Source organism: Pseudorca crassidens, chromosome 5 (assembly GCF_039906515.1).
Source record: "Pseudorca crassidens isolate mPseCra1 chromosome 5, mPseCra1.hap1, whole genome shotgun sequence".
Taxonomy (NCBI): Eukaryota; Metazoa; Chordata; class Mammalia; order Artiodactyla; family Delphinidae; genus Pseudorca; species Pseudorca crassidens.
The window spans coordinates 141,483,021-141,509,268 of record NC_090300.1 but is presented as its reverse complement, the minus strand read 5'-3'; the positions used below and the strand labels follow the sequence as shown (position 1 = coordinate 141,509,268).

The 26,248-nt window shown below is 35.8% G+C and overlaps 1 protein-coding gene across 7 annotated transcripts in view; it reads right to left on the bottom strand.

The window, feature by feature from the left end:
• Positions 1-26,248, bottom strand: part of DYRK1A (dual specificity tyrosine phosphorylation regulated kinase 1A) — a 145,667-nt gene that overhangs the window by 73,191 nt on the left and 46,228 nt on the right. For 3 of the 7 annotated variants that reach the window (XM_067739484.1, XM_067739486.1, XM_067739483.1), the window contains exon 2: positions 20,602-20,687. The exons of 2 other annotated variants lie outside the window; for them this stretch is intronic. In XM_067739484.1, coding sequence (XP_067595585.1) covers positions 20,602-20,611 — 10 coding nt within the window. In that variant the 5' untranslated portion in view covers positions 20,612-20,687. Of the gene's footprint in view, positions 1-18,285; positions 18,412-19,110; positions 19,204-20,601; positions 20,688-26,248 lie in introns of those variants that run through there. 2 more of the 7 variants (XM_067739488.1, XM_067739487.1) reach the window with 2 other exon arrangements.

Here is a 26,248-nt window from a genome sequence, read left to right as displayed (position 1 = left end):
GGAACAAAGAACAGAGGGGACAAATAGAAAATAAATAGCAGCCTGATTTAAACTGAAACATATCAATAATCAAGAGGCAGAGATTTGCAGACCTGGGGCAGGGGGAGCAAGACAACTATATGCTGCCTATAAAAACACATTTCAAATACAGACATTAACACATTAAAAGTAAAAGGCTGAAAAAGATATATCATACTAACACTAATCAAAATTAAGACAGAACAGCTATATTAATATGAAACAAAGTATTCTGTAACCCAAGGAATATATGACTAGGAATGAAGGTCATTTTATAATGATAAAGATGCCAAATCATCAAGAGGATATATTCATTCTGAATACGTATGCACCTATTAAAAGAGTTTTAAAATACACGGAGCAAAAAAAGATAGAATTGCAAGAATAAATAGGCACAATTATATTAGAAAATTTCATATCCTTCTCTCAATAACTGATAGTACAAGTAGACAGAAAATCAGTAGGGATATAGCAACAACACTATACACAAACTTGACGTAACCGACACTTAGACAATACTCCACCAAAGAACAGCTGAACACACACTCTTTTCTAGCAACACAGCACATTTACCAAGACAGACCATAATATGGGTCATAAAACAAATCTCAACAAATTAAAGGGAATCAAGTCACACAAAATATGTTTTCTGACGGCAATGAAATCTGAAAGCAGTAATAGATGTATGGAAAATCCCCAAATACTTAGAAACTAAATGACACCTGTGGCTCAAAGAAGAAATGGCTCTAAACACCTGTGGCTCAAAGAAGAAATCAAAGAGCAAATTAAAAGTATTTTTTTTGAACTGAAAGAAAATGAAATACATTATATCAAAACTTGGGGGAAACAGCTAAAGCAACACTTAGGTAGAAAATTATAGCACTAAACACCTCTATTAAAAAAGACGACATTGGATAATGGAATGGACAAAAACACAGTACTGTTTCTAATATAGCAAATAATGTCCAGTAGTACCTCTGTTGTGTGAATTAAATATATAAATGGAAATAGAAAATATAATTTGAACTAAATATAAAATATTTTTTAAAAAGAAGTTCTGAAATCAATGGCTTCTGTTTTCTTGATATACAGTGAGCATGAATCTGAAGAATCAATATTGTTTAAGAAGTCAATCCTTCCTCCAAAACTATCTACAGATTCAACACAATTCCAACCCACAACCTAGTAGGCTTGTTTGCAGAAACTGACAAAATGATGTGACGATTCACATGGAAGCTCAAAGGACCTGGAGTGACCATGGCAATTCTGAAAAAGAAGAAAGTCGCAGGACTAACACTACTACTACCAGATTTCAATACTTATTATACGGCTACAGTAATAAAGGCAATATGGTACTGGTGTCAAGACAGACAAACAGATTAATGGAACAGAAAGTCCATAAACAGACCCGCACACATATGGAAGACTGATTTTCAACAAAGATACAAAAGTAATTCGCTGGAGAAAGGAGAGTCCTTTCTTCAAACGGCCCACTTGCAGAAAAAGTGCTTTTTTAGCTACAGCTTGCAGCACCATTTAAAATATTAACTCCAAATGGATCACAGACTTAAATGTAAAACCCAAAACTATAAAATCTGGAGGGGGAGAAAAAAACATAGGAAACTTTTTAGACCTTGGGACAATCAGGCAAAAGTTTTCCAAAAGCATGATCCACAGAAGACCAAATCAATGAATTAGACGTCATAAAAATTAAAAACATCTGTTCTTCAAGACACGTTTAAGAGCATGAAAAAGTAAGCCATGGACTAGGATACATTATTTGCAAATCATGTATCTGCTAAAGGACTTGAATCCAAAATAGGTAATTCTCAAAACTCAATAAAAAGGAGAAGAAGGAAAAAAAAAGGTTGGACAAGGATTTGAACACTTCACCAAAGATGACATACGGAGCGCAAATAAGCATTCCTAAGACCATGTGAAACACCACTTCCACCAAGAATCTTTTCCTTGTCCCAATCGAAAAAGGATCACCCCTCTTCTGAATCTCCACCTCTCTTGTAGCACGGATATTTCACCACTTTGCATAACTATACCATACAGTTATATAAAGACATACCTCATCCACCTCCATTAAATTATAAACTCCCTGAGTGCAGGAGCCTATATCTCTCTGACTATGGGGACGAATAAAGCATTTCTATTCATTTGTTTTATTTTATTTATTTATTTTTCTTCCAGCTTTACTGAGATATAATTAACACAGAGCAATGTGTACATTTGTTTTAGAATACATCTTCAGTAAATATGCCTAGGAAAAACAATAATCAGCTATTAAGGTTTAATTTTTGTTTACATTCTTCGCAAGGCTGTAAGATTGTCCAATTAGCCTGTCTAATTTAACCAGGCCCTTAAATAAAAGATATAACAATTAAAGGGGTAAACTTCTCAGAAAATTTGATATAGACATCTAAAACGCAAATGGATTATTTCTGGTGCCATCTTGTGTTTCAATGCTTTAGGGCCAAGGAAAAGGGAGGAAAGAAAGTTTAAAAGCCCTATGCTTTAAGCAACAGACACAAAAGGTGAAGAGCACTGGTTGCCACAAAACCAAGTGAAGAAAAGCCAAAGAAAATTAGAGCTAGAACAGTATAACAGCAGTTCTTATTTTAAGGGAATAACACCAGCTGGCTTAGAAACTCAGGCACTGAAACATCTAAGACGCTGAAGCCTTAATCACTGTGACCACCTATACTGGATAACAATAATATCAGAATGTTACTTTTGTTCAATTGTTATCTGTTCTTCATACTAAAATGTTCTTCCTTCCTATTCTTCTCCAGCTATTTGAATTAAGTCATACTTAAAACCTTAACAAAGTTCTGTGGGCTTTCTCAAAAGCCTTTCCCAGACCACTCAACCCATTTCCCATGTCCCTATCCTCAAAACGCTTGGTGATTTCTTTTTACCTGTACTCTTCCAGATAAATACTTATGGCACGTTCTAAGTATGACTGTCTTATATTTTCATCTAACTTTGCATGTGTTTACTCTTCACCTCTTAAGTTCTTTGAACAAAGCACTGAGTTTTTTATTTCCTACAGAATCGCTCACCTAACTACTCAATAAAAACTTAATGTAAACCTAAGATAGTATAATACAAGCAATAGTTAAAGCATCTGACTTAAATCAGAAAGATAATAATAAGAGTTGGTGAATAACAACCTGATCTTCCAAGTGAACAGAAGAGCATGAACAGGGGGTTCCAGTTATGCTCCTATCTGCTAAGATTACATGAGCAGGACAAGATAAATTCTGCCCCAGAGCTTGCACCAATTTATTAAAAACAAACATGTACCTTTATAAAAGGTCAAAATCATGAGAAGTATCAAATATGCTACTTTTTGCAATGGTACTATTTCTAATCTGAAAAGAAAGAGATCAATTTTACTGAATAGAGTCTTAGAAAACCTGTGCACAGCGCTGCTCCCTGGGTTATATTTTGGCAATGCTATTCCCTTTCTGTTATAAAGTATTTAATTAGATAAAGATTTTATACAATTTAACTTCTATAATTTAATACACATATTTTGGTTACAGGTATTTAACAAAGCAATTAAATCCTTATTTCCACTTCTGTTCTAAAATCCGCCTGCCCGCAGTGAGTGGGAACTGCTGCAGATCATTAAACGCTCATTTATCAATGTCTCTCACCAGGCAACACAACGCAGCAGAACAGCACATAGAAACCATCCTGAACCCCAGCAACAGCGGCTAATTAGCATAGCCTACCACTAAACCGACGCCATATGATTGGAACTGTTAGTCGGAATGCTAGCCAATCAAACTAGGTTATGCAAACAGCCTATTTTAGTTGCCAGGGCAGAGCTACTTCCAATTGTCCAATAGGAAAACAAGCAATAAACAAGAAATGAAATTGAGCTTTGTCACATTTTCAAGTTGCTGTTAACACTTTCAGGTTTAGAGCAAAATTAACAGCAACTGTAAAGGATTAGAATCATATTTTATTTTTCACTCCAAATGAAATCCAATGGCAATACACACAGAATACAGTTAATGTAGTGTATGTATTGTAATTTTAACTTTTTACTATATAGCTATGAGTTTTTCTATCAGAAGCTGCCATCAACATTTTAACTTTTTCCCCCACCTACTCAAAGGCAGGCATTATGTAAATGTCTTTCTATACATTCAAACAGATTCTCATTTTAGAGAAATCCTATAAAGCATTTTTATTCTATTACGGAAAGCCTGAACAAAAGGTCGGCATAACAGAACACACGGCTCAGTGGAAGTCTGAAACAAGCTTTATCAGACTGAAGAGAAATAACATTTTGGTTTTGGTTATGATATGTGTTAATATATAGTTTCAAAATAATTTTAAAATAATAAAACCCACATTAATTGTTAACCTATAGGGCTCAGAATACACAAATTGGGACCAAGAAAATAATACTCATATCTTGGAACCAAGATCAAGATATGAGCAAAATATAAACACATTATATTCATATGTAAAATTTCTAATAATGAATAAAACATTAAAAAAAAAAAAAAACTTCTACTCTGTCAGTACATACTAACAGCTACAAATATAGCCTTAAAGAGCATCAGTGTCCTGACAATTCTTAGTGGTTGAGAACATTTCTTTAATCTCACATATTCAGAGAAATGCTTTGAAACATGTCAAGGAGACACAGTTCCCATTTGTGCCTTGTAACTGTATCTTTATAAAAGATACAGTTTTATTTTAAAATAGATCAACTTGTCCCACCTATCCTAGCAATTATCTCCTTCTAAACGGGAGTACAGATTCATCCCACACCAAGAAGTCAGTGATTTTCAAATATATTTTCCCACAGAATGTCTGTAAATGTCTCCAGAAAGACTGCTAGCATTTGTAAAATACATTGAATTAAGACAAAGAGCAGATTTCAAGCACCAGATTCAAAGAAAACAGCATGTTGCTCCTATCTCTACCACTGCAAACTATCTTCCCCCTTAAGAAAACCGAAGCCACTTTTCCACCATCTCCAAGCATCCGTCACCCATACCTGTCTCCTAATTTCTTCTCATGTTCTCTCTACTTAGCAGTTCTGGATGAAAATCATTTAAAAAGTCCAATAAAACCACAAACCAGAGTCAGCTTGTTAGAGGGAGGAACTTTAAAGCTGGAAGAGACCTGAAAGACTAACACTAACCCCTTGTTCCATAAACAAACTATACTTTTAGAAAAATAGTGCAAAAGATCCTACAGATGAAAATCAAAGCCCTCCCAAATAATCTTCTAACAGTATCTATAAATAATCAATATATCCGTGGGGTACCAGTAAGTCTCATGGTTTGCTGTTCATATGAAAATATATTTAAATATAAATGTTCAAAAAAGATTAGCTCAGAATCATTCTCCATGCCATCATATGATAAAAGCATCTATTAACCAAGGCTTACTTAAGAAAGGGTTGAAAATCACTAACCCAAAGCATTTAATCCATTCCTGAAAGACGCAATCTCATTTCACTTCAAACTTTAGATATCATTTGTGTGTTTTTTAAACACTTGGAACCCTTTACAAGCCTCCTTTAATTCCTAAAGACAAGGGCAAAGAAGATTTTTAAGCCAATTTCATTCATACTCTTGCTCTTGCCCATGAATCTTTAATATCTTGGTCATTTCTCCCAGGTTCAAGATTTTCTTACTTCCATCACATTGATTAAGTGATCTTAATCCAGCCTGTCTTCCAATCTACAGCAGTTAAAAAAAAAAATCATTTTCCATATAAACAAAGGCTGTTTCCTGGCCCACCTCTTTTTTTTTTTTTTTTGGCCCACCTCTTAAACACTTTTCATAGGACAAAATTTTCCCATCCTTGAAGAAGAAAAAAAAATTAAAACCTTGGATTCTTATTTTCCTTTGGGGCCTAGAGACACAAGGAAATATCATCTGTCTGGTGACAGATGCTCTAGGATAAAACATCCTGAATTTAAATGTTGTTTAGTTATCAGCAGTTCTTTTAAAAGTTACTTAAATTGTGGAGTTTAGGAAAACGTCAATGACTACTACTTTTAGAATCAGAAATTAAACATTTAAAATGTTTAAAATTAGTTAACTCACTAAATTAGAATCTTCATTATATAAAATATGTATTTTAAAATTCCTAGTAAAGAAAATGGTAAGTTTTCTAAGTATACAATTAATCATTAACTTTTTAAAAATATAGTATTCCAATTATGTTTTCTCCCCTATATTCTAAGAAGAAACATATTTAGAATATATAACTAGTAACTTCTCATCTGCAATTAATGATGTTCAAGACATATATCCTCTCAATGTGTAAGAGACCATTATTATGCCACGTAACAAATCATCCAAGATTATCTCAAATGACAAATCACACCATACCAACAATTTTGCATTTTAGGGAGAAATACAATGTAGCTTTATAGTTTTGAAAAATGGCAAGTATTTTCCTTTTTTAATTTGAAGCCATCTAATCTGGAAAAATATTCAAAAATTTTTGAGCAACTACTGTGGTCAAGTTTGTAATGCCTCATTCTATAAAGTGAGGCTGCCACCATATTGTTTAGCTGGACATCCTTTACAAAAGATTAAGTCCAGGGCTTCCCTGGTGGCGCAGTGGTTGAGAGTCCACCTGCCGATGCAGGGGACACGGGTTCATGCCCCGGTCCAGGAAGATCCCACATGCCGCGGAGCGGCTAGGCCCGTGAGCCATGGCCGCTGAGCCTGCGCGTCCGGAGCCTGTGCTCCGCAACGGGAGAGGCCACAACAGTGAGAGCCCCGCGTACTGCAAAAAAAAAAAAAAAAAAAATAAGTCCAGTAGATTCTCTCCAACTTAAGAGCAATCCTGATGCTTTTTTCCCCTCCTTCTCACGAGTCTGCTTGTAAAAATAGAAGGTAGGGCTTCCCTGGTGGCGCAGTGGTTGAGAGTCCGCCTGCCGATGCAGGGGACACGGGTTCGTGCCCCGGTCCGGGAAGATCCCACATGCCGTGGAGTGACTAGGCTCGTGAGCCATGGCCGCTGAGCCTGCGCGTCCGGAGCCTGTGCTCCACAACAGGAGAGGCCCGCGTACAGAAAAAAAAAAAAAAAGAAGGTAAACTGTTACTTAAATCTGGATTATAGACATAAATTTTTAAATCTTGGACTATTCTCTACTCTTGTGGATCAACTAATTCACATTTTGGAAATGGCCCCATCTTCATCCTCCTTCCCCTCCCAAACCAAAAAAGGCACCAAAACATTATGAATACTCACTGTTGTATATTAAATATACTTTTACTCCCTCATCAGGTATCATGGAAATATAAAAATCTGATCAAGCCTTTATTTAGCTAAATGTTATCATAATCAATGCACATTGCCAAAACAAACAACAAAAAAAGATTCTTGCAAATTAACTTTGGGGTTAAAATCTTTCTTTGTATTGTGCTTATCAAGACAATAAAATATAGTAAGTTTCATCTTTCTTAACCATCTTCACCTATACATTAAGTATTTTCTTATCAATTCCCATGTCATATGAAAACAGGTGGACAGATTTAATACATTTAGGGGTTATATTCAGTTTGACTTTAAAAATGAACAGTATGAAAATTTCACTTTCAAGATGGTTGTGTTCGAAGCACCTGAGATAAGCAGACATCCTCCCAAGCAGCGGTAACAAGGAGAGGCCACGTGGAGGTAATGGACAAAACATGGACAAAGAAAACAGTGCTTCCAAACAGAACCCAAACCAAAAGTCACAAAGGCAGAAACTGAAGTACAGGTATTGACTCTCAAGAGAGCTATTTCTCACATGGGCAACTTTAATTGCTATACTACAGGTGGGTAGTAGAAGGAAAGTTTTACTGAGACCACGAATGCCACCTAGTTCTTAATATTTACTACCAGAACTCACTAGTAAATAGAGAACCAAGAACAGCGAGAACTGGAGTAATGCTTGAAAAATCCTTGAAGACTACCAGCAAGAGAAGGAACCGACGCCACACCCAGAAGCTCAGTTTCCTAAATTGAGGGTGGAAGGTGCTTTTAAAAAGAAAATCTACAGCACTAGATAGACTAATAAGCATACCGGTTCATATGCTCCATGATATCCACCAACACAGCAGTCAAGAGTCACAAAAATAAAATCAATTCATTGAAGCATGGGATGGAGAAATACCCGTGAGCCAAAGGTTCTGACAGACTTCTTCAAGATAAAAGGCCAACAGGATCATACCAATATCCAAAGAGTATCAGAAAGACCCAGAGCTGAAAGCTGACACCAAGAACCACAGCAAAAGTGGCAGGTGCCATTCTGAGTGGAAAAGGAAAACTGGAGGAGAAGGAAGGGCAGAAGTGGGCTTGATTACCAGACAACTACCTGCTGCGTGGTCAGCCTGTCCCAACAGCTCCAAGAAGTGTCTACCACACAGTCAACACACTGAGGCTCAGACACTCAAACACAGATGAACAGTCACCCCCAGGCTGAGGCCAAAGAAATGCCCCAGAAGACACTAAGCCACCTGCCTAGGAAGGGCTAGACAGGAGCAGCACAACTCCGTACTGCTCACTGTGGTCCCCCACCCTGGAAATGAAAGTATGAGAAACCTCTTGCCAGGACCCCAATTCACAGCCACTGAACTGAGGTCATCCGTCCAGTGTCTCACCACAAACGCCAAATCTGCACTCGTCCTGCCACTTGGGAGAAAAGATAATGGCAGAGGGAGTTCAGGTTCTTGAGTTGGGCAATAGGGGTTACAAATATTTTTTATTAAAATAAAAATTACAATTACTCTGCATCTGAGATTTTTAAAAATTTTTTTCCTAGTGAAAACTGAATGCACATCATACAATTAAATCATTTTTAAAAATCATCATGACATTGCACTACACCTCCAGTCTTTGTTAACATTTCTTCTGTGAGTGGAAGGAGCTCAGTGACATCGTATTACATCTCCCTCTCTATAGGTTCTAATACACTATGTGGTTTTTCCAGTATAGCTTTTTGTGTTTTTAATTTTCAACAGAATCTCAAGACAAAATCATGGAACTCAATTGCAGTTAAAGAAAGATATCTAAGTGTATATTCTTATATACAATGTAAAAGTCATTGTCTGTGAGGTAAAAAGAAAGGGTACTAAAGCCCTCATTTTATATCTTGGGAAAACAAGAGAAACTGTCTAAAACTGACAGGTCAAGAAAGAGAGGTTTAAATCAATTTTATAAAATTTTACTAATAACAGAAAAACTTTAAAATAGTAATAGAAATTGGCAGAAAGAAAGGTAGCATAGAGAGCTATTTGATTTCCTCTTTCTGGGACGACAGCCATTAGTTTCTTAAATAATAAAATAGGTCTATTACTCTATTTAAAGTGATGTAAGTAACCAAAGGAAGAATTTAAAAACTGAAGATTAAAAGGCATTTTACCACTAAGGAGTGAGAATGAGGAAAAGGAAAACTGATATTTCATTTTTTACTTCCAGAATTGATTAAGGTTTATGAACATAAGCCCATAAATTTAGTAATTAATGAGTAATTAATGCTTAATATAGAAGAAAAGTACAAATATGATTTTAACATGTCAGTTAAGCATGGGCTAAAAGATACTACTACTAGTAGGGGAAAAAAAGGTTGGTTGTAACCAGGAGGTTATAGAAAAGGCAAGCATTCAACAAATTTTTTTTAGCTTTTATAACTTTATACAAAGCAGACCTAGGTTTCTATTAACAAGATAAATATTTACATTTTCAAGTGTCTGCTTTTTGAGTACTTGATCCCATGTATATTTTGTGGACAGTGTGTAAAAATGGAAGTAAACTTATATGTGCATCTCTCTAATCTCTAACATAGATCCATTTAATAATATGGACCTCTACACTTTTTAATAAGACTAGTGTTTAAAGGACACCCCAGGCCTCAACCAAACTAAGGAGGGACCAGTAAATAGTAGCCTGATGTCAAACGAAAAGGGAGAAAAAGCACTTAGAAGTGCAATCTTAAATTATACCTTTGGAGTAGCTGATCTACATTGTCAAAACCTTTAGCATTAACTTTTTACATCAGCTTTTTTACTTTGGGTTTTCCTTTTAAAGGATTTTACTGCTCAAAATAAACCAAAATTTATTCAAAAAGCCTTTTAAATAATGGCCAAGTCTATCCATTTTCTAAAACTACAAAAACCAAACTCCATCAAATTATTCCTACACTCAAAACAAATATTTCATTTCACTTGAATCTACAATTCAAATCCCTGTCGATAACATACATTCTTCACCCCTCATATTTGCTTGTGTAAGAACACATGTTCCTTTTTAAAGCAGTAATTACTTCCACAGACTTTCCAGAAAAGCTAATACAGATAAGCTTATTGTATCTTATCAAAACCAAAGAGTAAATTATTTATGAAGCCCTTGGGAATCCCTGTAAAAGAGGATATACAATACACAAAATAAAAGGTCACCACCACCAACAGACTGTTAATGGGTTTATTCTCATTTGTTCAACAAATATTTGAGAATCGATTATGTTCCAGGCATTGACACTAATAAATAAGACCTAGTCCCTCCATACAAAAACTTAGAGCTACTGGATAAAATAATACTATGAATTAAATTAAAACACAAATATGAACTGCAAAATTATGAGAAGTAAGTAACAAAGCAGAAATATACTGGTTAAGAGTTGGGAGTCAAGCTCCTGGGTTTGCATCCAAGCTCCATCCCTGACTAGCTGTGTGACCTGGGGCAGGCTACCTAACTTCTGGCTGGGTTAATCATCATACCTATCTGAGAGTAATCATCAAGAAAAAAATGAGTTAATAAATGTAAATCATTTAGAATGGTTCCTGGCATATATATCATCAGAGTCAGTGAGGAACTCTTAGAAAATGAAATTTTAAAAAAAAATACTCAAGAGAAATATCAGCAAAAAATTTTAAAAGGAAATTCACAGAACATATAAAAACATATTCAATCTCACTATATTCAAATAAATGCAAATTAAAATATTAAGTTATGTTTTGTCTATTAAATTGGAATATTTTTAAATACTCAGAATTCTAGAATGTGGTAAAATTCTGCTGTGTAGCTGGGGAAAGCATAAACTGTCCCTTAAAAGGACATTTGAAAATATGTATCTTAAAAATGAACATATCCTTGGGGCTTCCCCGGTGGCGCAGTGGTTAAGAATCTGACTGCCAATGCAGGGGACACGGGTTTGAGCCCTGGTCTGGGATGATCCCACATGCCACGGAGCAACTAAGCCCTTGTGCCACTACTGAGCCTGCGCTCTAGAGCCGGCGAGCCACAACTACTGAGCCCGCGTGCTGCAACTACTGAAGCCCGCACGCCTAGAGCCCATGCTCCACAAGAGAAGCCACCGCAATGAGAAGCCCACGCACCACAATGAAGAGTAGCCCCTGCTCACCGCAACTAGAGATAGCTGGCGCACAGCAATGAACACCCAACACAGCCAAAAATAAACAAAAATTTTTTTTAAAAGTACATATCCTTTAACTCAATAAATGCAAGTTCTAGGAACTGGACCTAAGGCAATAAATCAAACATGAACACAAGGACTACCACAGTAACATTCACTTAAACATGAACTAATTAGCAACAATGGGGAATAGTTATCTGATTTGTAAAATACTAATTACTCATTAAAAATGATGCTATAAAAGAATATTGATTGAGAAATGTTTAAATTTTAAAAGAAGACTAAAAAAAGTAAGTAAAATGTGACCCCATTTTGTTTCTTCAATACTGTTTGAAGGAGCCACATGTACATAAGGTATAACAGGCAAAAATATATCAACTAAAAAAATACAGTGATATTCTGATTATTTGGATTACTGCTGATTTTTATTTTCTTCTTTACAGAAGTTCTATTTGAACTTGAATTATTTTTAATTAAAAATATACAAACTTGGGCTTCCCTGGTAGCTCAGTAGTTAAGAATCTGCCTGCCAATGCAGGGGACACAGGTTCGAGCCCCGGTCCGGGAAGGTCCCACGTGTCACAGAGCAACTAAGCCCGCGTGCCACAACTACTGAAGCCGGCGTGCCTAGAGCCCATACTCCGCAACAAGAGAAGCCACTGCAATGAGAAGCCCATGCACCAAAACAAAGAGTAGCCCCTGCTTGCCGCAACCAGAGAAAAGCCCGCACGCAGCAACAAAGACCCAATGCAGCCAAAAATAAAAAAATTAATTAATGAATTATATATATACACACACACACACAAACTGGACTGTGGTGGTAATAGCTGCACAACTGTATAAATTCACTCAAAACTCAAACTTACTCCTAAGATGAATTTTATGATATGTAATTTGTGTCAGAGAATATTTACACACACAAATACACACATACTTTACTTCTATAAAAGGTGAGGGATAGGAAAAAAGTCCTTGCCCTCAAAGAGAGAAAAAAACTACATTTTGTGTTTTACTGAATGGGGAAGAGGGAAAACTAAAGTATTTCAGATCTCTTTCGACAATAAATTTTCGTTATAACAAAATCTTTTTCTACTAGATTCATGTAAAAATGGATGTTAGATAATCATGTCAAGTATATCACTATGAAAAAACAAAATGTTATTAGCTTTTCAGGTAACTTGGTTCCCAGAAAAAACCCTTTGCCCCTATTACATTTTTTCCCTATCTACCCTGCTCCTGCAAATAAATCCTTTCTGAATAATTCCAATAAGTAGGAAAAAAATCAGCATTAATTCCAATGCCTAATAAAACAGTCCTTCAACACAAATTTTAAATTATGTAAATGAGATGAATTTGAATTAACTGTAAGTCTGATAAAATTTGAGACATTAAACATGTAATTTGAGAAGACAGGCCAAATTCTCAAATAAGGGGGAAATTTAAGAAAATGCAAAACCTAAATACTCATAAATAGTATGGTAATAACAACTGAGAGGAGAGAGAATAATAATAATTAAAATAGAGCACATCTATCAGGCATGTGCTCGGACTACATTGTGAGGTTTTATTACCATTATTATGCCTCCTATTCCCCATATGAAGAAAGTGAGATTTGGAACTTTGTATTTTGTTCTCATGGTTACCCAAATCCCTTCTATTTTCCTTTCTTTTCACTATGTGTCTAGGGGTGAAAGAGTATGACCTACTGATTCCCCTACTTAGAATACCACTGAAACTTAATTAGTAACTTTTCCCCCCTCCCCTCCCTCTTCTCCAACTTGAAGTAATATTCTTTTATTTCCCATTAGTAACAATGAAGCAATCAGAAACTTTATTCTACCTTTTTTTGTTGTTGTTTGTACTGTATCTTCATTGCAGAGAATCTAGCCATTACATATTACACTCACTCATAAGCATCCTTTAAGTTCCACAAGTACCTATTTAAAGCTCCCCTTATATCAACGTCCCTGCAATCTCTCTGGGTGCCAAAGTTTAGTCTCTGGTAGATTCCTTAAGAAGTGCTCAAAGAAAGAACAGCCTCCAAATTCATACTCACGTTCATAATATTTTCTCTGCTGTCTTTATACTTCAGTCAATTTAGCTAGGTATAAAACTCGTGGCTCTTATCTCCTTTCCTTGTGAATATGAGATGCTACTCCATTGCTTCCAGAATAAAGCAATGCTATCAAAATCAGATGATCTAATATTCTTCCTTTAAAGAACTGAGTCTTTACCTAGATACCCCGAAGAATTTTCAATAATGTTTAAAGAATATGTCTACATGTTGGTTGTTTCTGTATCGATTTATCCAAGTATACAACATACCCTTTTCAAATGTAGTGGCAACACTTTTTTTAATTTCAGGAAATTTACTTGAGTTATTATTATTAAAACTTATTAAGTTTCATTGCTTTGGTTCCTCTTCAGAGACTCTTATTATTTGTATGTTGAAACTTCTTGCCTCTCTTTAGTAAATGTCACTTTCTCCAGAATGATTCTTTATTTTTCTTTAATTCTTTTTTATCAGAAATTTTTTTCTTCTATTTATCTTCTGTTTCTCCGAAGAAATTTTCTACTATTTTTTCACTCTGTGTCCTTCTAGTTTAGACTTCATTTTTTAAATGATTTTTTCTTTTATTTCTCTTTCCTTAGCTATCACCACATTTCTAACATTTCCTTATTCAGATTTATGTTGCTCTTCCATATTTGTACCATTTCCTAAATTTCTCTGAGTTCATTTAGAAACATTAGATTATATTTTTCATTTGTTTCATTAACATTTCTTTCTAGTAATATGTTTTCACTGTCTGCAGCAATATTATTCTCTCCTTATTCCTTTCTTCTTACAAAAGCTCTGTGGGGAATTTGACTGTGATCCTAGTCAGTTGCTCTATTTCATGTAAAATAAAAAACTTTTAGGAAACTGGAATAGCTTTTCCGGTTTCAATAAGAGTCCTTTTCTGTTTTCATGAAGAAGAAATGAAGGACACTGAAATATAGTTTCATGAATGAGGTCTCCTGTACTTTCACCTTCCCCCAACTTTATATGTCCTTTTTTCCCTTTTCCCCACTGTCTTCATCCTCCTTAATTTGGATTCTATTACCAGCAGCGTCTCCTTAGTGCAGGACTTTGACCAGCAAGGGAACTTCAACTGGTAAGTTTTGAAAATTCATAGGGACCAGATGGATCTAACCCACAGAATTCACTGTGGGCCCCTGGTATCCTGAGAACTCAAAAACATCTCTTAATTTTAGCTTCTGTTCTCCAACTTGCCTGCCACACTTTCCAGGGACTTTTTGTTAGCTAGCCTGGGCTTCTCCTGTTCTCAGGTCCATCAGATTCCTGCTGCTCCCTTCTGCATCTTTCTGTACAAATGCTGACACCATGCAGGTCTTGTAGTTATTGGAGATTTGTCCCCACCTACTTCCATTAGGGTTTGTAGTGATACTGTTCACCTAGTCTTATAGAAAGTGTCCATGAATTTTTGGTTTTGCTGTGCTGGTTACTCTGTTTTTAGGGAAAACTACGAAGATTCAAAAAACTATGCCCTGCTGTCATCTTCCCAGAACTCAAACGTTCTTTTGGAGGTACATTTAGTAAGTCCCTAAAATCTAAAATAATGAATATGAATCTATTTGCTTTCGCCTAGGCCTTGAATAAAGGCACTAGGGTCTAAGAAATTCAACTTTACAACATGGCTAACCTCAGGTTTCCCATCATCTTCTCTATAAATATCGTATGTTTTCTTATGAGATATATATATGATATAATCATTATTAATTGCTTTCACTTGGAAATCAGAAACTTAATAAAATATGAAACATAAAAGGATAAGGAAATGGAAAATAATGCAGAACTCTTAAAAGTGTTTGAAGAAATTTATTAAAGCAGACATTCAGAGTAAAATATTTTTAGGCATTAGTAGAATGACAAAAAGTGGTTTTTTTCTAAGTGTTCGTTGAGCACTTTCTATGTCACAGGAACCCTGCGAGACACACACAGCAAAGACAAACAGGATAAGCCATGGTCCTCTGACTTTGAGAATCAGACTAGCTGGGACCAAAAAAACTGGTAAGCAAACATGTGCAAATGCCATAAAAGCATTAAATACAACCATTTGCCAGAAAGAATCCTGGGAGGAGAATATTTACTGAACTATATTAGTTTTGTCACTTTATACATTTCTGAAGCAACTGAACTTTTTCCTCCATTGAGTACACACTATCACTTTTATATTTTCTAAAACAGAAGATTCTTCTTTTTGCCAGCTGAATTAGAAACTTGTTTTTAATTATAATACTCAATGCTCACAAATGTATATTAAAAGACCAACATTCATCTAATGCTAGTGAGTATAAACTGGTACATATTACCAAACACCATTCTAAAAGTCTGTATGAAGGGCCTTAAAATTTTCCAAGCCCTATGACCTAATACTTACGCTCATAGGAATAAATTACAAGGAAATAATTTAACATACAACCCAACACTCATGCACAGGTGTCAGTACTTTAAAAAAAAGTGAAAAGGAAAAATTTTAAAAAAAATGTCTAATAAGAGAGAAACCTAACTTAACTAGGAAATGAGCATACAAAGAAATGGTTTCAACTCAGCATACTTTAAAATAAATTTCTAAAATAATTCACCTGCAAAAAGTTATAGTTCTGAATGCTCTGAATTTGCTCCAAGTTCAAAGGAACAGCAGATCACTATAGTTAGTAAGTTTCTGATGACACAGGGAAATGTTCACAATATAATGCTAGGCAATAAAAGAGAAAATATAAACAACATAAAAATAGATTCTACCCAAGCACACAAACCTGAACAGATATTCAGATGATATTAATTAATCAAAAATGGCATTGCAAACAAAACACTAGAAGGGGAAGTGCCATAGTGCGACGGGCAGTAGAACTCTGGGTATGTTTCCTTCCACTTACCTATATTCTCATAAATTTCCAAATTTTTTCACTGACGCTGTATTACTTGGTAAATACAAGTATTTATCAATTTTTTCTTGGGAGAAAAAATTAAAATCTGAGAGCAAAAATAAATCCACTAGATTTACCGTTCACCAAAACCCATCAATTCATTGAATTATTAAGCACAAAATCAGACCGCTCGGGGTTAAGAAATGAATGACAGCTAAAGGAGGGAAAACACTTACAGAAAAAGACCAGATACGCAGGACCACATGAAGAACAAGTCCAAAAGGAAGAAAATGGGCAATACACTCCCAAATATCAAAATGTACATATCCTTTTATTTCCCCCAGTGCACCCTGTACATGAATGGAATTACAGAAGTTGATTTTATTTAAATATACAGATCTGATTTCTAATTGTTCTGCAATAGTATGCCATACTCTTGTGACCACTGAAGTATATAAACTTTGCCCTACAAAACCCACATTTTAATCTAGAATTAAAACTCTGCCATATCAAATGGTTTTAAGCACTTAAATTCATAGAAATATGGCAGACAATATGAACAAATGAGCGGAATTTAAAATAAATTTCCGGGACTTCCCTGGTGGCGCAGTTGTTAAGAATCCACCTGCCAATGCAGGGCACATGGGTTCGAGCCCTGATCCGGGAAGATCCCACATGCTGTGGAGCAACTAAGCCCACAACTACTGAGACTGCATTCTACAGCCCACCAGCCAAAACTACTGAGCCCACGTGCCACAACTGCTGAAGCCCACGCACCTAGAGCCCATGCTCTGCAACAAGAGAAGCCACCGCAATGAGAAGCCCACACGCCGCAACAAAGAGTAGCCCCCGCTCGCCGCAACTAGAGAAACCCCGCACGCAGCAACAAAAACCCAACGCAGCCAAAAATAAATAAATAAATTTATATAAAAAAAGAATTGATTTTCAAAATAAATAAACAAATTTCCAATGTTATTCATCCTCAAAGAGTTTCAGTTCTGTATGTTCTAGAACTATTTCAAGTTTTAAAACAACTAGCCTATCACTATTGTTAAAAAACAATTTCAGTTGTTAAAGAAGCCCAACAAATAAAGAACAGTATCAACTGCTGTATCCAACAGCTTTTCCCACTAGTGTTCCCTTGGATGTTAACAGGTATAAATAAGAAATAAAAGGAAGGTGAGGTCCTTTTATCAAATAAACTGGAAAAATGCAAACGCCTTTATGTTAATGTCCACAGTGATCTCTGAGGCAGTGCATTTTCCAAATTTAATCTCCTAAGTGATTTCTACATTCTAAATAAACTGAATTTGGTTATAACTTAATTCAAAGCGGTAAAAAGTAGCTCCTAGGTTCCCAAGATGACAGTGTGCTTGGGTAGAACGGTGTCACTCATCGCTAACAGGGATAAATAGGAGAGGAGGGAGTGTGTGCAGGAGAGACATGTAGGAGGCAGTTACATGAGTCTGGAGCTCAGAAGAGAAGAGTGGGACACAAAGGTAGATTTTGACAACATCGGCATGAAGGTATCAGGTGAAGCCATTACTGCAAATGCTATTAACCAGAGAGTGCTTTCTGTTTTTACTCTAGATGGCTTGAATTCAACAGACAAGTGTTTAAGATTTATCATAAACATCCACTGCAAAATTTGTTATATATCTGCCCCCTCTTCCAATTGAAATGTGTTCCTATGTGCTCCTTGATTCTAAGTACAGGGATCCTTACGAGCAGAACACTGTTACAGTACCTGGTACAAAGCAAATGTTAGCCAAATAAAATGTTTGGTCATAAATGATTTTTTTTCCCAAAAATCAAAAAATAATCTAATTTTACCTAATTTACATTCTAACTATATTTTAAAATATGCAAAAATTACCTCAAATTAAGTTAAGTACAGGAACACCTATATACACACGTACCAGAGATATATTGAAGTTTAACTTTGGTTTGCTGTTCAGTAAAAATCGATTATTAAGCTGTGGCTTTTGAAAGACAGTCAGTCAAAGCATACTTCAATGTCCTTTCTAGCATCCCTGAACCTGCACCTAAAATGAAATGGTATGAGAGAGTAAGGTATCATCACAGCTAACCAACATAAAGTCAGGACCATGAATGCCTGGGGAAACAGTATTCACTTTCAAGTAGGCAAAAGCATTCTAGAAATAACTTTCAATGAAAAAACTCCTTACGAGCTTTTATGTGTTAAAATTCTATCCGTTGAAGAATAAATGTGTGCACAGTAAAACAAGAGCAAACTTCATTAATTAATGATGATTGTGAAAGCTGTTAATTTTACATTCAAAAACAACTATTAACTTTCAAACTGTTGAAAGGGAAATACGCCAACAGCTAATATGTATATTAGAGAGAGTCAGATCTTTCTTCTTGAGTTTTTTCCTTTATAAGCCAGTAAATGTTGGTAATTTTTAAAGACTATGAGGCTGAGTAAGAGACTAGATTATATCATAAATCTAGTATTTGTAATTTTTTTGTGTGTTCTAGCATTCATAAAATTAACTAGATAACCTTTAAAAACTGGATTTACTCTTTAGATATTTCATTTCATCCATAAGCCTTTCAAGAAAAAGAGTTATTTAGAAACTCTTCATATCTTATGAAGGTAAACTAGAAATAAAATAGCAACTTTGCCACCTCAAAATTTCTTAAGGGAAAATCTCCAAAATCATTAATATTCATGGATAAATCTATGAGATACCCCCAAAATACTTTGTTCCTCTACTGACCTCAGGCGAAAGTGAGCATCTACTTGGTATAGCCAATGTGCAGTATAGTGCCCAAGGAGCAATCCGGGAGCTGACAGTGCTGAGCAACTGTTCCTGCACCAAAAGGTCAAACGTATAAAATCTGACAACAAAATTTTCATAAAATTCTATAATTTTTTCTGTAAATATTCCTATTTATTCCTCTATGACACTGACATTCAGCCTCAGCATCATGTTGCTTTTGTCAGCCACTCAGCCAGCATGTGTACATGGTGTACCTCTAATACGTACAGGCAAATATACATGTGTACCCGAGAGACAGATTACAGAGATAATTACTCAAACACCTTTTACTCAAAAAAGAATTACCATCAGATTCTTTGAGTCCCTCATGAATGTAAAGTATGATTTGATCTATAATTAAATTTAATATATATTCAAGCACATTTCTTCATACAAAATGGCACACCTGAGACATTGTTTTTTAAAATCCCGAGCTGAAGTCAAAAAATGGTAATTTTTTTTCTTCTTAGAAAACAAAGATCACCCAAATAAAAAGCAACCACAAAATCCTTAACACCTTCACCAATAACGTAATTAAGCATCTATCCAAGATTTATGTGGTTACTTCTTTTCCAGTTAAAGATCACTCTTTTAAACAGTTTATAAATCAAATAAGACTATCTCTGACCAGGCCTGCAAATATAAGCCACTTGGTTCAACAAAATACCTCCTAATCGGCCTGATTTAAGAACATTCAAGTTTAAAAGTTAGTTAACACTTCATCCATTAGCTACACTACATTTTCAAGAGCCCAAACACAGCCACAGATGGAACAAGCCTCCATTTTTCCATGTATAAGATCACCTCAAATAATTATAAAGCAATCAAAAATATTCTTTCAAAAATGCCTTCTATACTGCTTCTCTTGTATAAATACAAATGACAAAAGGATAAACGGGAAGGAGAAAAGGAAGAAAGAAAGGAGAAAGAGAGGAATGAAGGAAGGGATGGAGAAGCAGGAAAGAAAAAACAAAATCCCAGACCATATTTTTTAAGGAATCATACATATGGGTATAATATCCTTAACTGAATTATCAGAGACTTAAGACACACTACTAACATCTACTCCCTATGCCTTTAAAAAATCTGCTCTCTTCTAACAGGGATCTGGGGGAACATGCATTCAACCATAAAGGTGAATATTTTATTTATTTTTAACAGAAATACTTCAATTCTCGCCAAAGTATTAGCCAACACCCCTTTTGAAAAGGTCAAGTACTAGCAATCACTATGCTGTATTTGTATTAATAACACTATCTGTCACTGATTATCAAACTGATTCCCAAAGTCAAGTTTAATAAATATCCCAACTATCTTTGCATTTATTGATCTAAATAATTCTCCCCACTAATGCTGTTTATCAGAAAGCTCCCGCATTCAAAATATACCACCAGTTCCCACATTCTCTCAGACAGCCACAGTTTTACTGTATTTCAAAACTTGAGTCACCTGTATGCATCGTCTTCTTTCAAGTCTCATATCATCCTGATGGGGTGGGGGAAGGGAGGGAAGAGTCCAGCAGCAAAACTATAACACTGTGTGAAGAAAAACAGATTATGATAAGAGATAAGGATGCAAGACAATTACCCCTAATTGAGGAACATCTAATGTAAATACAATCCCCAAAACATAGAGATAAAATTACTGCAAATTCATTTCCTCACATTTATTTAAGTTTACGCGAAAATAATTTTCATTAATGAAAAGCAATTATATATAAAATATAAAATATTTAATTGTCAGGGAGAAAAACAGTTTTAAAATCTGACTACTACCAACAAAAATTTCACACATTTCTAGGGATGAAATAAACTGTCAATATTACACTGTTCTATGTAATTTTATCCGAATAAAAAACATCTACATTTTGTAATCTACATCAATTCACAAATCAGTAAATGTGAATTCACTTTTCACCATGGCTTACTATCAGAGGTAATGAAACTTACTCTATAGGAACGATCACATCAATCTACCAATGTTACTGGTAAATTAAGTTCTGAGACACTGCTCACCAACTGTTCCCCTAAGCCCACAAGCCCTCTTTTGCTCTAGGAGTGGCTTCTTGTATTTATTGTAATTCTTTCACTTTACTTCCTACTTATTACTTCCACTGCTATTTTATGATTGGCCAGCAAATTCCATGACTGATGGGAAAGAAAAGCAACCTGGTAGCTATTGTCAACTGAGAGCACGTGATGACAGACAAGACAAAGACAAGCACAGGCTGAAACCTAACTTATAAATGAGTCTGGTCTAAAAATCTATTTTTCAAATTGATGCTGTGGAAGTAAGTATTATTCCTAATGAAACAATGTTGCTTATGTTGGCCAAGTTCCCAGACTAGCCAAAAGACATCTATTGAACCCAAAAGATAATTACACCAGCCATGGGCACTGGGGACCCTGCAGAAGAAACATAGAAACTTAACCAATTCTAGATCCTCTCTTTATCCAGACAAATTCTGAAATAGGTTGTTTTCCTTTGTTAGCACTCTCTCAACTCCTGATGCCTGTAATTCCCTAAATTTTACATTATGACATTCCAATCATCCTGCTAATAACAACGCTTTCCCCTAAGTATGTTCCTAAATTACCACCCAAAGCTCCTACTGCCTCAGTGTAGTTCATTTCAGGTATGTGATAGGAAGAAATCAACAGGGCTGAAATAATTCACTTTAATATTTGCAGTTTTCAACAAGGATGCTAGCTAGTTAGCCCAAATAAACCCCTAAATGATAGAATTCTAACAGTGTTGCAAAATAATGTTAAAAACTACTGAGATAGTTTGAGGAAAAACATTTTTATGCAAGTGGGTCATAATATGGATTTGACTATTTATTGCCACCAAATATTTCTGCTTTTCACTTATTTCTGCTTCTACTTACTTTTGAACCCCAGAAGTTCTTTAAAAGCTCAAATTCTGTACTCCAAATAGCAGCAACTGAAAGAGCAGCTCAGGGAAGGGGTTTACATGTATGAATTACTTGTAAATTAGGAACTACCTGTGTCTGAAATCATTCCCTGGATTCCAGATTCCATTCCTGAAGAACCACTTTTCCAGCTTAGATGCTGCTGTGGTATCAAGGAAAACCCTAGGCATGTGACCAATTAGTACCCAACTTGGGGGAAAGGCGATATGGACAGATAAACGGATGAACATTAAAGTAGTGCATCAAAATAGTTTTATTTGCAAGAATAATATTTGAATCATCAAGATTCAAGATTTTTTACTTCAAAGACATAGTTTTCTAATAATTTTTCCCTCATAAATGGTCAGTCTTTACAATTCTAGCATAAACCATGGTAAAGGAAAATGTGAATTTTTAAATCTCTTGCCATGAACTGCACATTTTCAAATCCTTCAGGCTCTTGACATCACATTCTTCACCTGTAAGATGTCACAATGCTACCTATACCCTGCCAACTTCAATGGTTTCAATAGGAAAAGATGAGTCGGCCAGTGGCACAATGGATAATGCATCTGACTCTGGATTATCAAAATGGTCTCACCCTAAAACTGACATCTTTTAGAAAAAAAATCAACCATTTAATCACACTCATTTGAAGAGCAGCCTTTAGCAAAGGGTAAAGAATTTCTGTAAGTTACAAAATCTGCTGCTGACATATGCAGCAACTAAACCATCATATACTGAGAAATGATAAACTCCTCAAGTCTTGACCTTAGATTACTTTAAATAAAGATTCTAGTGATTATTCCAATATATCCTTCAGGCTGGTCACTTTTCAAAAAATAGATGTGAGTTTTAATGACAATAAGTAAGTAACAGCGAACAACAAATGTACTTTGCAATTATAGATACAATTTTCTTTCTAAAGAAGCTTACAAATCCAGACAGTCATATTTTTCTTTTTTTCTGAGAAAAACCTACAGTGATTTTTTTATCTTTCCCCCCACAAATGGAGCCATTCACAAATTATGGAGCAAAATTAGATGCCAACAAAAAGCATCTACTATCCTTACCATAGGAACCTCCCATAGTCCTCAAAATCTTTTACAGTATGTTTTAGCTCACATTTTGCCCAAGGCAATATAATGGTCTATGAACGATCTAGGAACTGAGCTTAAGTGGTTTCTGAAGTTAACTTACAAACCAATTTTTAGTTGTCTGAAAATCACTGCATAAAATTAACCTACAGCACATCTGCAGGGATAACAGAATTTCAACAAGCTGAGTTTACGTGCATGGTATGCTCAGGAAGGTATCAGACTCGCTCTCTTTTTGTCTGTCTCTCTTTCTCAAGAGGGGTGGGGGAGATGAGAGGAGGGGAGAGAGGGTGGGAGGATATCGAGACACCTAATCAAAAGCACTGTCATGCTGAGATTTATAAAATTACTACAAATCTGAAAAAAACTAGAGTGGCAAAACTATGATTGAAATGAATGCATTAGCATGATACGGCAAATCCAGATTAACTGAAGAGTTAAACTAAATGGCAGGTATTAATGTATTCTCTAATGACACGTTTTGTACTGAAAACTAAAAACTGTATCTAGTTTTGTTTTTTTTTAAATAATTTTATTTATTTATTTTTGACTGTGATGGGTCTTTGTTGCTGTGCGTGGGCTTTCTCTAGTTGCAGCGAGCGGGGGCTACTCTTCGCTGTGGTGCGCGGGCTTCTCGTTGTGGTGGCTTCTCTTATTGCGGAGCCCAGGCTCTAGGCGTGCGGGCTTCAGTAGTTGTAGCACGCGGGCTCAGTAGTTGTGGCTCGCAGGTTCTAGAGCTCAGGCTCAGTATCTGTGGCGCTCGGGCCTATCTGCTCCGCAGCATGTGGGATCTTCCCGGACCTGGGCTTGAACCCATGTCCCCTGCATTGGCTGGCGGTTTCTTAACAACTGAGCTAACAGGGAAGCCCTATATCTAGTTCCAAAATAACTAAAGTAGTAGGGAAGTATCATAAGCAGCCAGTGAAAAAACTCAGTCTGATACAAGCTTCAGAAGTATTGGTAGGTACTATTTTATTTCTTAAGCTGGGTACAAGTATACAGTTGTTTTTTTTATGACCTTTTAATTTTATGTGTTATATCAATATATATTCTCATATATTCACAATTTTAAAAATTTAACCCACATGAAAAAATAAAATATAATGCACAATGAGATTTAAAAGGACAATTCTGATAGTTCAGAAGATGCCAATTAAGAATAAGCTACAAAAAAATAAAAAAATAACAAGCTACAAAACTGAAAACAAAGTTGAGAGAGTGGCATGGACTTATATGTACTCCCAAATGTAAAATAGATAGCTAGTGGGAAGCAGCCGCATAGCACAGGGAGATCAGCTCCATGCTTTGTGACCACCTAGAGGGGTGGGATAGGGAGCATGGAAGGGAGGCGCAAGAGGGAGGAGATATGGGGATATATGTATATGTACAGCTGATTCACTTTGTTATAAAGCAGAAACTAACACACCATTGTAAAGCAATTATACTCCAATGAAGATGTTAAAAAAAAAATGAAAACGAATTTGAAAGACCTAAAATTTGATTCCATGGATCAAATTACAATGTGATTATCTTAAAATTATACTCTGTGATTAGCTTTCCTTATAAACTTCTGCTCATTTACACTAACAGAGCAAGGAAGTGATAGAAGAAAATGTCTTTTTTCCAGATAATAATTTTAGAAATAGATTTTCAAGAATTATAATAGCCAAAGGAGTCATGGGGGAAATGGTCTGATACCTAACACACAAGGAAAATAAAAAATCTATAACTCTAATTCCCAATAAGATGATCAAATGGCATACACAGAAAAAAGTCCTTTCACTAACTGGGGCTTTCAAGAGAAATCCTAAAAACCAAGAACATTTATGATTTCCCCCAGGATCCCTAAGAAGTAGTCACAGTCTTTAAAAAAAAAAAAAAAAAAAAAGTAAAAAGGCAAAAAGCATTATGATATCATCAAATCGAAATTATGAGTAAAAGTGCAGGGAAAAAGCCATTTGCTATACACCATCAGCTGAGACACTTCACAGACGTTGACACACACCACACACCGTACAAGTAGGCACTGTTATTTCAACGGTGGGGAAATCAAGGGTCAGAGAGATTAACCTGCCTGGCCTATGGGCACAGCTTGAGAACTCTGGTCCCACACCAAAGTTCACTACTTTCCACCACTCCAAGATGCCTCTCATTAGGGATCATTGAAATGGTTAGGAGAAAATTGCAAACCTGCAAGAATCTAGGTGACTTAGTCTGATTTTAGACTCACCACTCTTCTGCCTCAACCATACCAAACATGAAATAAAGCTCATAAGCAGTAAATTAATTTGTATAAAGTATTTCACTTTAGGGGAATGGAAAAGTAACTCTCCTGCAAAGTCAACCTAGCAGAGAAATTCTGATTACAGCATGTAACAGTTCGTTCTATATTCCCTTTACCAAAAAAAAACAAAAACAAAAGAATTAAGGAGACAAGATGAAAAGAGTGTAAAAACCAACAGCAGATAAGTTATTTTTGCACTGAAGCCTCAGGCAAGATAAAAAGAACATGAAGGACTGAAAACCTGGGTCTTGGAATATATGACTCCAATGGCACGGTGGAAGTGGAAGTAGCTGATACATGGGTTTAAGGGGAAGAAGGATGTGATTTCTCATGAAACTGTACATAAAGAACTAACACAACCCTGCGTGAGCACCAGAGAAAAGGTTCAAGAAGACAGAGCTGAGTGGATTAAATAAATATTGTCCCAATTTTTGCTACCTCAAGCACCAAGTTACCTGGCCTCTCCAGGACTATATCTGGGCTAAACTGAGACAAAATTAGGCACTGAGTATTCGTATATGGCAATAAATACAGGAAAACAGGAGGGAAATAACTCATAGGCATATTACCTGTTACAACACATAACGCATTGACAAATATCTTTTTTAAGACTGGTGGGCAGAGACTGAAAAGTTTCTAGGAGTAAGCTATGACCAAATTAAAGTACGGTACCCTGCCACTAATTCAAAACATACAGAGACTTCCCTGGTGGCGCAGTGGTTAAGACTCCGCCTGCCAATGCAGGGGACACGGGTTCGATCCCTGGTCTGGGAAGATCCCACATGCCACGGAGCAACTAAGCCC